Source organism: Phyllostomus hastatus, unplaced genomic scaffold, assembly GCF_019186645.2.
Source record: "Phyllostomus hastatus isolate PE091 unplaced genomic scaffold, TTU_PhHast_1.1 phas_scaffold_755, whole genome shotgun sequence".
NCBI lineage: Eukaryota > Metazoa > Chordata > Mammalia > Chiroptera > Phyllostomidae > Phyllostomus > Phyllostomus hastatus.
This window is the reverse complement of record NW_025334039.1, coordinates 3,317,577-3,330,512: the sequence shown is the minus strand read 5'-3', so window position 1 is coordinate 3,330,512 and position 12,936 is coordinate 3,317,577. Positions and strand designations below refer to the sequence as shown.

Sequence of the window (12,936 nt, the reverse complement as noted above, 5' to 3'; positions counted from 1 at the left end):
TGAAGTTGGACATGCCCGTGCAGAGCACTCTCCCCTGTGCTCCATGCCGCCCTGTGCCCTGGGGGGTGGGCCACCTGGAGCCCCTCACAGGACTCCCTTTCTCCAGGCTGCTATCTGGGACCAGCCCATGGGGGGTGGGGGGTCGGGGACCGTGGGTGGTCAGAAGGGAGGTCAGAGAGAGGGAAGAGAGTGAAGTCAGGAGATATGGACCCACTGCCTCTCTTTCTGTGAGGCCACCTCGGGCTGGCTGTGTCCCCCCACCCCACCCCACCCCACCCCCGGGGCTCTGCTGCCTTCCGGGTCATCCTTTGGGCGTGGAGGTGGGTCAGAGCCCGCTAACCCCAGGTGGAAGCAGTCTCCCGTATGGGGTCCTCTTCGCCTGTCTTGTCCCTTGTAGATAAACTCCTGTTTCGAGAGGCATTGGTTTACTCTCAGGACTCTTGCAGACAGCACTGCGTATCGGTCTGTAAGGACCTCTGTTTTGTGCTTCATGCCTGCACTCGGTGCCACTCACTGCCTTGAGTTTCTCGGTCGATTGATGTTTCTGGTCTTGTCCCGCCACAAACAGCGCTGCGCCAAGTGGTGTTCCAAGTCCGTTCTCCACGCCGGGGGGGGTGCATCTGTTTCCTAGGACTGCAGTAGCAAAGCGCCACAACTGGGTGGCTTAAAATAACAGAAAGCTATTCCCTCGCAGGTCTGCAGGCCAGGAGCCCGAAGGTCGGGTGTGGGCAGGGCTGGCTCCTTCTGGGGACTCTGAGGGAGGGCCCGTTCCATGCCTCTGCCCGCTTCCAGTGGTGGCTGCCAGTCCTGGGAGTGCCTGGGCTGGCAGACGCCTCCCTCCAGGGCCTGCCTCCGCCTTCACATCGACTCCCGCCCTGGGTGGCCCGCTGTCTCCTATAAGGACCCTTATCATCGGAGTTAAGGCCCACCCATCTCAATGAGATCCTCGATTTAATTACTTCTACAAAGGCCCTTTTTCCAAAAAGTCACCTTCACAGGTCTGGGTGGACACACGAGTATATTTTTGGGACATGGAGTGTATGTGCAGGGTATGTTCCTATAGGGCTCAATTCCTGGTGCAAAGGGCATGTGACTTCAACGTATCTCAGTAAACTTTAATTTGTGCCTGTCTTCTGAGGAGTGGAGCTGAACATATCTTCATATCTTCAAGAGTGATTTCTGTTTCTCACCCATGAATTCTCTGTTCTCATCCTGTGTCTATTTTTCCATTTGATAGTTGATGTTTTTCTCATTGACTTTTAGGAGCTCTTTCTTTATTAGGGATATCAACCATTTACCTAGAGTAGGAGTTGCAAATATATTTTAGGTTTTGTCTCTGCTATACAGAAAGGATATTTGTGTAGTTGAATTTGTCAGCCCTTGTTTTTATGGCTTCTGGATTGTGTATTGTAGTTGGACAGGGCTCCCCTCTCTGGTTAGAAGGTAACTTCTCTGAGGTTCATCATCCCATTTCACTTCATGGTTTAATTTTGCACTTTTGGATTTTGGGTCAGTTTGGAATCCAACCTGGTGTAAGATGTAAAGTGTGGCTTTGTTCCCACGCCGCGCACCAGCAGCTGTCCTGTTGTCTCAACTCCAGATTCGAATTAGTCCGTCCTTTTTTCACAGGTCTGGGGTGGCTCCTCTTTGTAGAGTGCATTTTATATGTGTTTGGGGCTATTTCTAGACCTCCTATTCTATACCAATATCAATACATTTCTATATAATTTATGTTCCAGTGTCACTGTCTTTTAAGTTTTGTACTTTTAAACATATTTTAATATTTGATAGGACAAACTTTTAGAATTTTCCTTAAAAATGTTCCTGTTATTGGCAGTTGTTTTTCCATATGAAATACATTGGCATCAGTTTGTCTATTTAAATACACACGTGACATAGATACACATATATGTAGCTTTATTGGGGTTACGTTACATTGATAGAACAATTGGGAGAATTGTATCTTTATTACAATATATTAAGAATTCCCAACAAAGAACACAGTTTGCCTTGCTGTTGGTTCTGAGCTTCAATTTTGTGGCCTTCAAGAGTGCTGTAAGTTTTTAAAATAGAAATCTTAGACATTTTTAAAGTTAAATTTCCTCTTAGATATTTATTTCTTTTTTTAAGTATATTCTTTTTTTAAGATTTTATTTATTTATTTTTAAAGAGGGAAGAGAGGGAGAAAGAGAGAGAGAAACATCAATGTGCGGTTGTTGGGGGCTGTGGCCTGCAACCCAGGCATGTCCCCTGACTGGGAGTCGAACCTGCGATGCTTTGGTTCACAGCCTGAGCTCAATCCACTGAGCTACGCCAGCCAGGGCAGATATTTATTTCTTGTTGTTATTATAAATGCAGTCTTTTCCTTTATAGCTCTTGGCTGATGGTTGTTTATATATATGAAAGCTTTTGATACTTGTATATTATCTTTTGACCTCACGATGTTAAAATTAATTCTTATTGTTGTACTCCTTTCTTGAGGTTCTCTTAATTTTTTCTGGTTTATAACTATATATTATCCAAAATATAGATAATTCTACCTTCATCTTTCTAGTTTTTATACCTCCTGTTCATTTTGCTTGTATAATTACATTGGCATATACCTCAAGAACATGGTAAAGCTCTTGACTTTAATGAGAGTACATCTAGTGTTTTTTCTGCCTGAAACATGAGGCTGGCTTTGGGTTAAGACTGAAATATTTAATCATGGTAAGGAATGTCTGCCTTTTCTTTATTCATGAAACATTTTATGAAGAATGGTTGTCGAACATTATCCAACACGATGCTTGCTGTTCACCGTCTGTGGAAATGATCAGATGGTCCATCTCCTGACGTGAATCGTTCTCGCGTCCCCACAGTGCAGTCAGTCCTCTGGCTCACAGTACATTGCTTTCTGTAATGTGTTGCAGGACGTTATGTGCTGATGTTTTACGTAGGTTTTCAGCATTAAAAGTCGTCAGTGAGACTGGTCTGCAATATTCTTTTTGTGTTTGATCTTTGTCCGTTGTTGGTATCATTGTTTTTTGGGTTTTTGTTTTGCTTGGTTTGGTTTTGGTTTGGGTTGGTTTGGGTTGGGTTTTCTCGCTTCATAAAAGGAACGTGAAAGCTTCCTGCCCTTTCCCCCCAGGGTCTGAAGCAGTTTAAATGGCACTGAAAGCATTTGCTCTTGCAGATTCCGTAGAATTAATTCGCCTTTGAAGGCATCTGGGCCTTGTGTTTTGTGGGGATAAACCTTCAAAAATGTTCTCCTTGTTTTCCTGTAGTAATTGGTCAGTTTAGATTTTCTGTCTTCTCTGAGGTTAAGTTTGGGTGAAGTAATTTGCCTAGAAAATGATCCATTTCTTCCAGATCTTTAAATGTAATTCGCTTAGTGTTGAGCAAAGTGGGTTTGTACACTCACTGGATTTCTGCTGTGTCTGTGATTACTCCTGCTTTACTGCATTTTAGTGTGTGTAGCCGTGTTTTCTGCCATTTCTTTGTAGTTAAGTTACCTAACTATTCTTTCAAGGAAAAAACCGTCGGGATATACTTACCGATGCTATTATTTTTCCTAATATATCAATAATTGATCTTACTTTACTAATTCATTCCTTTTCCTTTCTGAAGTTTACTCTTACTCATTTACTCCGTAAATACTTACTGAGCGCTTCCTCTCGGCCTGTCCCAGTTCTAGGAGTTTGAATCACATCAGTCAGTCACACACTCCCCCGAAATTAACCAAAAAATAGATGCCTGCTTTATTTACATGCTTTACCCTCGTTTAATGGCATCAGCATTTCTCAGCTTTTTCTTTGAGCACTCTTTTAGCTGTATCCCACAGATTTTGATATGTAATATTTTAATAATTGTTATGTTCTAAATATTTTGCAACTTTGGTTTGGAGTTCCTCTCTGTTCTAAGATTTGAGAAAAAAAACACAAAACCACTTTAAAATCTTCAATCGTTGGGAGCTAGTGTCTTCTGGTTATGTTATTTTATCTTTTATTGCTTTGTGATTAGAGACTGCTTCTGAACTATTCTTTTGAGACTTGACTTAGGTTTGCTTTGTTGTCTGACACATGGTCATTTTTCTTACACTTGAAAAGAAGCAGCACTCTCGGTCTTCCGGGCACAGGCTCTGACATACTGTGTGTGTCTGGACCAACTTTGTGGTTATTTAGTTCGGAGACATCTTCTCACTTAGAAGTCGAATAAAAGTGGTGAGAGTGGGCACTCTTGTCTTCTTTCTGATCTTAGAGGAAACGCTTTCAGCTGCTCCCCATGGAGCCCGATGTTAAAGCCGTGGGTTTGTCATAAACGACCTTTGTTATGTTGTGGTGTGCTCCCTCTCTACCCACTTTGCTGAGAGTTTTGTGTGTGTGTGTGTGTGTTTTAAATCATAAATGGATGTTGAATTCTGTTGAATGTTTCTTCTCCATTTATTGAAAGGACCGTGGGATTTTTATCCGTTGTTTTGCTGATGCCCCTAACTCACTGATTGAGTTATGGGCATCGAACCCCATTGTCCTTGCATCCCTGGAGTGGATCTCACTTGATCGTGGTGTAGGATTCTCTAATGTGCTGTTGGACTCGGCGGGCACATGTTTTGTTGAGAATATTTGCATCATGTTCATCAGGAATAGTGGCCCCTAGTTTTCCTTCTCAGTAGTGTCTTTGTCTGGTTTACCTATCAGACTAATGTTGGCCTTGTAGAATGAGTTTGGAAACATTCCTTCACTTTCAATTTTTGGCAATGACTAGAGAATAGGTATTGATTCTTCTTTAAATGTTTCCTGTGAAGCTGTCTGTTCCTGGGCTTTTGTTTGCTGGCAGTTTTTGTGATTGCTGATTCAATGTTGTTACTAGTTCTGTTAAAGTTTTCTTCTTGATTCAGTCTTAGAAGATTATAGTTCTAGGAATTTGTCCATTTCTACTAGGTTGTCCAATTGTTGGTGTACAATTGTTTGTAATATTCTATAACGCTTCCTTGTATTTCCATGGTGTCAGTTATAACTTCTTTTTCATTTCTGATTTCATTGATTTGAGTCCTCCCTTCTTTTTTTCTTGTTGAATTCAGCTAAAGGTTTATACATTTTATCTTTTCAAAGAGCCAGCTCTTAGTTTCCTTGTAGTTTTAGTCTTTGTTTATGTCTACTCTGATCTTTACTATTGCCTTCTACTAACTGTGGGCTTTGTTTGTTCTCCTTTTTTTAGTTCCTTTAGGCATAATCATAGTTATTTTAAATTCCCTCTTTGATAGTTTGGTTCAGTTGATTACTTTATCTCTTGAGAGTGGGTTCTTTTTCTTCATGTTTTGTGTGTCTTACAATTTTGTGTTGATAGCCAAACAGGATATGGAACAGTGCAAACTGAGGTAAATATTGTAGTGTTAATGCCTGGAAATGAGCATGCCTTTTCTTCTCCTAGGCTGTCAATGGCAGAAATTGAGTCAGATTATTCAAGAGTTCATTGGGTTTGGGGCTTGCTGTTGCTATGGTTACCATCAGTGTACCAGCAAATTCGAATTCTTTGGGGGTACCTTGAGTTTAGGTTGGCAATTTGTTTATTGAGGGGTTTTCTCAATGTTCCTGCCACATCCTCAGCATTGGGTCTCCCCTGTGGACCTCTGCGGCACTGGTCAGCCTGTTTGGGGATGGGGTGAGAGAGGGCGGGTTTGCTGTTATCCTGACTCGGTCTCAGGTAAGCCCCGTGGTTTTTGGCAATCAGAGCTGGGCATTTTCAGTGACCATGCCCCACCCCAGAGATGAATCTCTTTAACAGTCTGAGCCCAGGATGGTGTCTACCAAGGTCAGAAAGCTTTTTTGTTTTACCCTCCCCCACCTGCTGTGAGTTTCTCCCTGTGTGCCCAGGCCACCAGCATTTTCTGCCCTTCTTCCTCCAGCCCCTTGTGGCCTCTGTGCCTTAAGGAAGAGGTGTCCCGGGCGGGCCTCATGCTTTTTCCGCAGCAGCAGCTGCGCCCCTCCTCCAGGCATACACCTCAGAGATGGGCTTTCTCCGCTCCCCCGTCCTGCCCCCAGTCTTCCTCGAGAGCGTCTGGCCAGGTCCGTGGAGATCTGGTGAGCAGACGCAAACTTCCTTTGCATCTGTGGCTCCCAGAGTTCCAGACGCTCTCATGCTATCTCACACTTGGCCTTGAGCAACTGGAGCCGAGTGTTTTTCACTGGGCGCGGGACGTCCTGCTGTCCTCCCTCCAGCAGGCACAGCCAAGCCAGTTCCTGGGTCCCCTCTTTGTGAAGGTGCCTGTCTTTCCACAGACTCCAGGCAGGCAGTGTGACCTCAGCTCTCTGATGGGTGAACAGAGAGTCATGACTTTCAAGGTCATCTGGCTTTTTCTTTTTACGGTGGGAGTGATGCTCTTTACCATTTTCCACATCCTTGGTGGAACAGAGGCATACCAAAATAGGCTGGTGAAGGTCCGATTTTAGGGTTATGCTTCTCTGCATGTTTCAGGTGTTCTACACTGAATTGTTTTTATAACTTGGAATTAAGAGGCAGGAGAAGGGCAGACGCTGGAGCCACAAACGTGGGCACCGTCTGCACACAAGGGAGGAGAAGGTGTTTCAGGGCAGGAGTGCAGGGCGGCCTGGGGAGTGCCAGCCTGGGGAGGGAGGCGGGGCGGGGAGACAAGGGTAAGTCAGCAAGGAAGAGTCGGGCCGCAGGGTGTACACTGTGGGAGGAGAGGATGTCGGGAAGCGGGGTGCTGCTGCTGCAGGCAGGTGGGGGGGCTAGGCAGCACCTCAGACCAGGTGATCAGGGAGGCCAGCTCCTTCCACACCCAAGCAGAGCAGCTGAACATTTAGATTTCTCCTGAAAGTCCGGCAGTCCCATGTCTGGGTCCTAAAACAGAATCCTTTCCAGGCTGAATCCCTCCTTACTTTCCTTCAGCTTTAATAAAGTCGAACAGTTGCACCGAGCAAAAGGCCCCATCAGCGATCCTGCTGCTTACTTCCTGCTCCCGGACAGAAAGCCAGCTCCCCCATTCCAGCCGTGAGTGATCCTCCTGAATACGTGTCAGGGATGGAGAACGGCAAGCCCACCGTCCCGGACGGTCCAGCAGCCATAGGAGGGGCACTCCAAACTCTCCTCCAAATTCTGACCTTCCCGTTGAGAGCAGCTAAATGTTCTGAAGATATTGTCTCAGAGTTGGATCCAATGTGCTACTGTTACCTCTTTTGCTTTATTAGATGTGCAGTACTTTGGGTTCCCTCAGCATTCAGCATTTATTCAACACCTTCTGTGTATCCAACACTCTGCTAGGCACAGGGGCTGCCTGAGCCCTTTTCTTTCAGGAGGACACACTTGGCGTCATTCTTTCCTCATCCACGCACATCCGCGCACCGGGGCCGGAGGAAATCCTGGTGGCCCTGCCTGCAGAATGTTTTAATCTGACCGCGTTGCATTGTTTCCACTATGAACACCTTCATCCGGGCCCTTCTCTTGCCTGGACTAATGCAGTAACTTCTGAGTAGATCTCCCTGTTCTATCCTCGCCCTCCTGCAGTTGATTTTCATCACAGACACCGAAGTCGTCTTTCAAAACCACCGGGCAGGATCCAGAGTGTTGCGATAGTGGGGGGAGCTGAGAGAGTGGGGAGACTGGCCATTTCCAATGCTGTAGTCAGCACTGCCCTGGCCTGTGGGTTGGGTATTGTCCCGCAGAGCCGACAGGTCGCCAGTTCGATTTCCGGCCAGACGTGTGCCTGGGTTGCAGGTTCGGGCCTTGGTCTGGGTGCGTCGGAGAGGCAACCGATAGATGTTTCTCTCTCACATCAGTGTTGCTCTCCCTCTCTTTTTTCCTCCACTACCCTCTCTCTAAAAATAAGTAGAATCTCTAAAAGGAAAAATACTGTAGTTGACACTGGGACGGCCCTATGAAGTTGGGACGGAAGGCAGCCAGGTGCTGTCTGGGCCAGCAGCTTTCCTGGCAGCAGCGGCAGCAAGTGCACAGGGCCTGGAAAAACGGACAGGGGTTGGTGTCCGTGGGGACGGAGTGAGCCGGTGAAGGTGGGGATGGGGGTAAGGGTAGGGGTTGGGTGGAGCTGGAATCAGAGATAAAGGGGGACATTTGGGAAGGGTTTTGTGGGGGGGACGTATCTGAGCTCTGTCCACCTTGGGGCATTCATTCATTCGTTTCACTTAACGAACATTTTTCACATGCCTGCTAGGTGTCCGGCCCTATGCTAGGTGCCAAGGACACAGTGGCGCATGCAGCCTAGTGGGAAAGATGGACACGGATCAGCTAATCACACCAGTTAGCGTATAATTACCAACCATCACAACCACAGGGCCCTTCCACGGGAATCTCTGGGGGCTCTGACTTCGTGCCGGGGGCTTCAGAGAAGGTTTTCCTGTGGAAATAGCATCTGGTCTGAGATCAGAGGGGTGAGGAGGGGCCGAGAGCGAAAAAGGGCTGGGGCGCTCTCGGATGAAAGGTTGCCAGGGGCACAGGCCCGGAGGTCGCACAGACCTGGGCGGAGGCTGCTGGGGCGGAAATGTGGGCGACGGGTGGAAACACACAGTGGGGCTGCAGTGTGAGCTTTGGGGGTCATGGTGAGGATGTTGGTTTTTATGGTAAAATAATGAGAAGACACTGAGGAGTTTTAGCCAGAAGTGAAATGGATCAGAAGTGCAAGTGTTTTGGAAAAATCCATCATGGACAATGGGGAAGATGGGGTGGAGGTGAGGAGGTGAGCTGGGCAGGGGAGACTCCGGGGAAGCTGTGGCGGTGGCCCAGGTGAAGGACGGGGACAGCGTGAAGCGGGAGGCAAGAGAGAAGCGGATGTGGCTGGGCGGGCACTGAAGACGAAACCTGTCACACCTGTAATGATAGGAAGGCCGACTGTGTGAGTCGCCAACCAGTGGCCCTGCAAGAGAGACAACCAGATATTGTAAGCTTCGCAATGCAATGAGATGGGCAGCCACCTATGAAAAAATGAAACCGTGGCTGAGTTTAACCAAGTCTTAGGCCTAAGAGGAAGCACATAGGCTAGATGAACAGGTTAAATGCACCGCGAGGAAGACTTCAGTATGTGGGACATTCCAGGGAACGAATCACACAGGGGTGCCAATAAACCAGTGGTGTGAAATAGATTCTTAAAGAGACCTAAGAAATAGAAGAAGGCAATATTATGTGTGTTATACAATGAGTAGAGCTCGTTTGGATCCTGGTACTCACAAATGGAAAGATTCCTGGAAGGCAGGAGAGGATGGGGTGGGGGTTGGTCCTTGATTCTATGGAGAAATAGGTGATGCCACCTGCTAGTGCAGAGGGGGGAGTCGGAGGGAGTGGGAGGGGTGCATTGGAGGTGTGAGAGTCTTGGGAGAAGGTTGGAATTTGGTGTAGAAAGGGAAGGAAGGAGTGAGCAGAGAAACATGCTAGGGTTGCCCCGTGGGGTGGAGGCCGGTGATCACGGTGCCACGGGAGAGTCGGTGGGAGCCGGAGACAGGGCGGCGTAGGCGGGGCCGGGGAAAGGCAAGGAGGGTGTTGGCTGTTGTGTGGGGAGAGGAACTAAGGAGAGGCTCCATGGAGGACACTGGGCCTCGGGCTGTGAGCAGGTGGTTTTGCGGGTGGGACCCTGAAAACGGTGCTCAGTGTCTTCTCCACCCCAAGTTTCCATCTTGTGTTGTCACCTACTGTCCCCCAGCCGACCTTTCACCCCTTTAGCCCCCTCCTACCTCCCGCTCCAACACCGTCCTTGACTTTCCAGATCTGATAGGATTTCAGGGTCCGTGTCAGGGTTGTTTGCAAGTTTACAAAGAGGCTGTTGCTTCCCAGTCCCGGCCAGGCCGCAAGCAGTTGGGTGAGCCTGGGCGCAGGCTGGGGGTCAGGCCTGTGGTGTGCTGTCGGAGATCCTGTCCGGCTGGGGGCTGGGCCAGACAGGACTGGGCGGTGTGAGGAGGCGAGGCCAATGGCACGTCGTCGGCGCTCTCACAGGAGGCTCTTCAGAAAACACGGACGACGGTGTTTGGTGGGCGGGAAGAGATCCGGATGCCGCCAAGTCTTGCAGTGGGCTTCTGCCACACCACGCCTGCCAGGCCGCCCTGTCCACCGGCACTGGCACCTGAGCACACTCTGCCCACGCGCTTCTCAGACCCACCAGCTCTCTGCGGGCCTGGGCTGCCAGCCTTGTCTCTGAAGTCGCTGCTGTTGGTTGCAGCCTAGCGGAAGGCCCGGGCAACACAGGAGGCGCTTAGCCACTTACCACGTGCCCCTTCTCTTCCTAGCTTAACTCAGGTGATCCGCAAGTTCGCCAAGCAGCTGGACGAGTGGCTCAAAGTGGCTCTCCACGACCTCCCAGAAAATCTGCGGAACATCAAGTTTGAACGTAAGTACTGAGTTTGGGGACGGAGCGGAGGCGGGAGAGGGTGGGAAACATTTTCTTGCCAAACCTCCTACATAGGTTGTTAATAAAATACTATTTAATAATAGCTTCCACTTCCTGTTTGTTACTATGAAGCACCAAGTAGTATTCTGAGCACGATCGTGAACTTATTTAATCTTTACAAAACATCCATTCCGGTGGCACACCTGCTTTTACAGGAAAAGGAACAAGCTCGGGGAGTAAGGAGCAGAGGCAGGATTGCCCCCCGGGTCTGTCTGTTTTTGCTCCAGTTTCTGCTCATCGCCTCCGCACTCCTTGTTCAGTCCTCCTGCCACCTCTGCGGTGCAGGAAGCAGGGTTCCTAGTCCCCGGGTGGGGCCTCGGGAGGCAGAGCAACTTCCCCAGAGCCACTCAGCCCCCGGCTAGGGGCCCGGGGTGCACCTCCAGTCTGCCTGACCCCGCCGACCCTGGGCTTTCCCCTGAGCCCCCGCCCACCAACTGGTGGTAGCAGGAGGCAGAAAACAGCTTCAGGGGTTCACATATTTCATCCCCTGCCTAATGAGAAAGCCAAATTAGTATTTCTCGCAAGGGGATTGGGACCACGAATCTTTCCTCTGCCGAGCGTCACCGCTCATTCCGCAGCAGCGCTGGTGCGGCCGGGGGACACGGGTCCTGTTCCCCTGCCTCCGTGCAGCTGTGCTTGTGGCAGAGGCACATGCTCTTCGAAGATGAAATGATTTTACGCAAACCACACAGTTTGAAGAGATATGTTCCTTGAAGCCCCGTTTGAATACAGCTTGCCGTTCCGCCTGAAGCCGGTGCCCCCCGGAAAAGTGAAGGGGATCAAATTACCCTCTCCCCGGGGCCGAGGGGGCCCTTTCAGCTGCTGCGCGGCCGCCCGCGGTGCCCGTCACCTGTGGAGAAAGCCCGCTTTATTTCACGGCTCTCGGGCCTTTTCTTTTCGCCGGCGCTAAATTCCACATCACAAAGTTAAAGGAAAAGTAATTAAGGAGGAGGATTAACGATTGATCGGCCTGGAAAATTAGAAGTTCATCTGTCCCTTCCCCACCCCCGCCCGCCCCACTCCTCTGCCCCACGCCCTGCTTTTCAAACCCAGCCGGCCCAGGGCGCCAGTGACAATGCTCCTGGGGACGTTTCTGATTGCTTCGTGACCGGTTCGGAGATTAATGAGAGGAATGCCCGCGCCCGTGTTCATCCTGCGGACAAAACAAACCTGGCGAGGGCTGGCAGTGAGGAGCTCTCCCGGACCTTCTGCCCGTGGGTGCCTGGAGACACCCACTCTTCCCGGGCAGCCCCGGGGTGCACCTCAGAAAGGGGCAAGGGGTGAAAACACACACCGCTCCAGAGGGCTCTGTTGCAGTGATGACTGTGGGCAGGCACGTGGCCCGTCTGCCTCAAAACCCGCAGGAGCGAGATGGCCTGACTGCGGGTCATCTGCCTGCGGCGTCAGTGTAGGAGACAGAGCCACCAGAACGGGCCAATGGGTCATGAGATTCATTTCCGAAAACTGGCAGGTGATGACTGCAAAGCCACGTTCAAGGTGCAGCCCAGGGCTCTGTCCTGGGAGCAGCCCCTAGCAGCACCCTCCACCCCCGCACTCAATCTGCTTTCCTGTTGGACAGACTACCTTTCAAAGGGCCTTCTTCAAAGCCTCCACTTGATTCCTGCAATTATTTATGGGGAGAAGTGATTGAGCTTGCAATTAGCTAAATGAAAGACAAGTAAATAATTGCATTTACTCACGGTTGATTGATGCCGCCGTTTCTCACACCTGCTCATGTGACTTTGAAATGTGTGCCCCACATACCGCGATTTTAGGAAATAGTTGGGGGGGGGGGGTGGGAACAAAGAATGGAGAGCTGGCGGGTTGTGCCGGCGGGCACCGGAGTGCGGTCGGACGAGGAGACAGATTCAGGTCAGGAAGGAGTCTGCGCCGGCAAATCCAAAGCAGGACCGTGATGCCTGCAAATATTTCAAACAAACTCTTTTCTCCTTCCAGTGTCAAGAAGGTTTTCCCAAATTCTGAGACGGCAAACGTCACTAAATCACCTTTGCCAGGTACGTGTCCTCTGTGTGTGTGTGTGTGTCCTGTGTGTGTGTCCTGAGTACTGCTGAGATGTGACAAATGAGGGCAGATTCCCGAACCAGCTCCCCGTGGGGCACCGGGTGTGGTGGGGTAACAGTACCCTCCGAGGGTTCTCTTTCGCTTCCACAGAGAAGGAACCAAGACGTTAGCCAATCACCAGTTTCCACGGGCATACAGAACACTTGCAGATGCTGGGTGCCTCTTACGCTGTTCTAGGTTCTCAAGTCTGTGTTTTCCTCACATAACCTGGGGTTTCTTGGCCACTGTTGACATTTTGTGCTGGGCGTTTCTTGGTTGTGAGGAGTCATTCTGTGCTTTGTAGGTGTTTCGTAGCACCCCAGGCTTCTGCCCAGAAGATGCCAGGAGTGCCGCCCACCCCGAATACCACCTGGATCAGGGCAGCCGGGAATGTCTCCCGGCGTGGCCGGGCGCAGGGTGCCCCTCCGTGAGCCGCTGGGATCGGCGATTCAAACGGGTGGAGGGGATGGGTGGTCGGTTGTTTCGTGTTG

General features: G+C 49.8%; 1 protein-coding gene across 2 annotated transcripts in view; it reads left to right on the top strand.

Moving 5' to 3' along the window:
• Positions 1 to 12,936, top strand: part of RFX4 (regulatory factor X4) — a 133,783-nt gene that overhangs the window by 77,959 nt on the left and 42,888 nt on the right. For both annotated transcript variants that reach the window (XM_045826555.1, XM_045826553.1), the window contains exons 9-10: positions 10,224 to 10,324; positions 12,341 to 12,399. In XM_045826555.1, the coding sequence (XP_045682511.1) occupies positions 10,224 to 10,324; positions 12,341 to 12,399 (160 nt within the window). The remainder of the gene's footprint in view (positions 1 to 10,223; positions 10,325 to 12,340; positions 12,400 to 12,936) is intronic.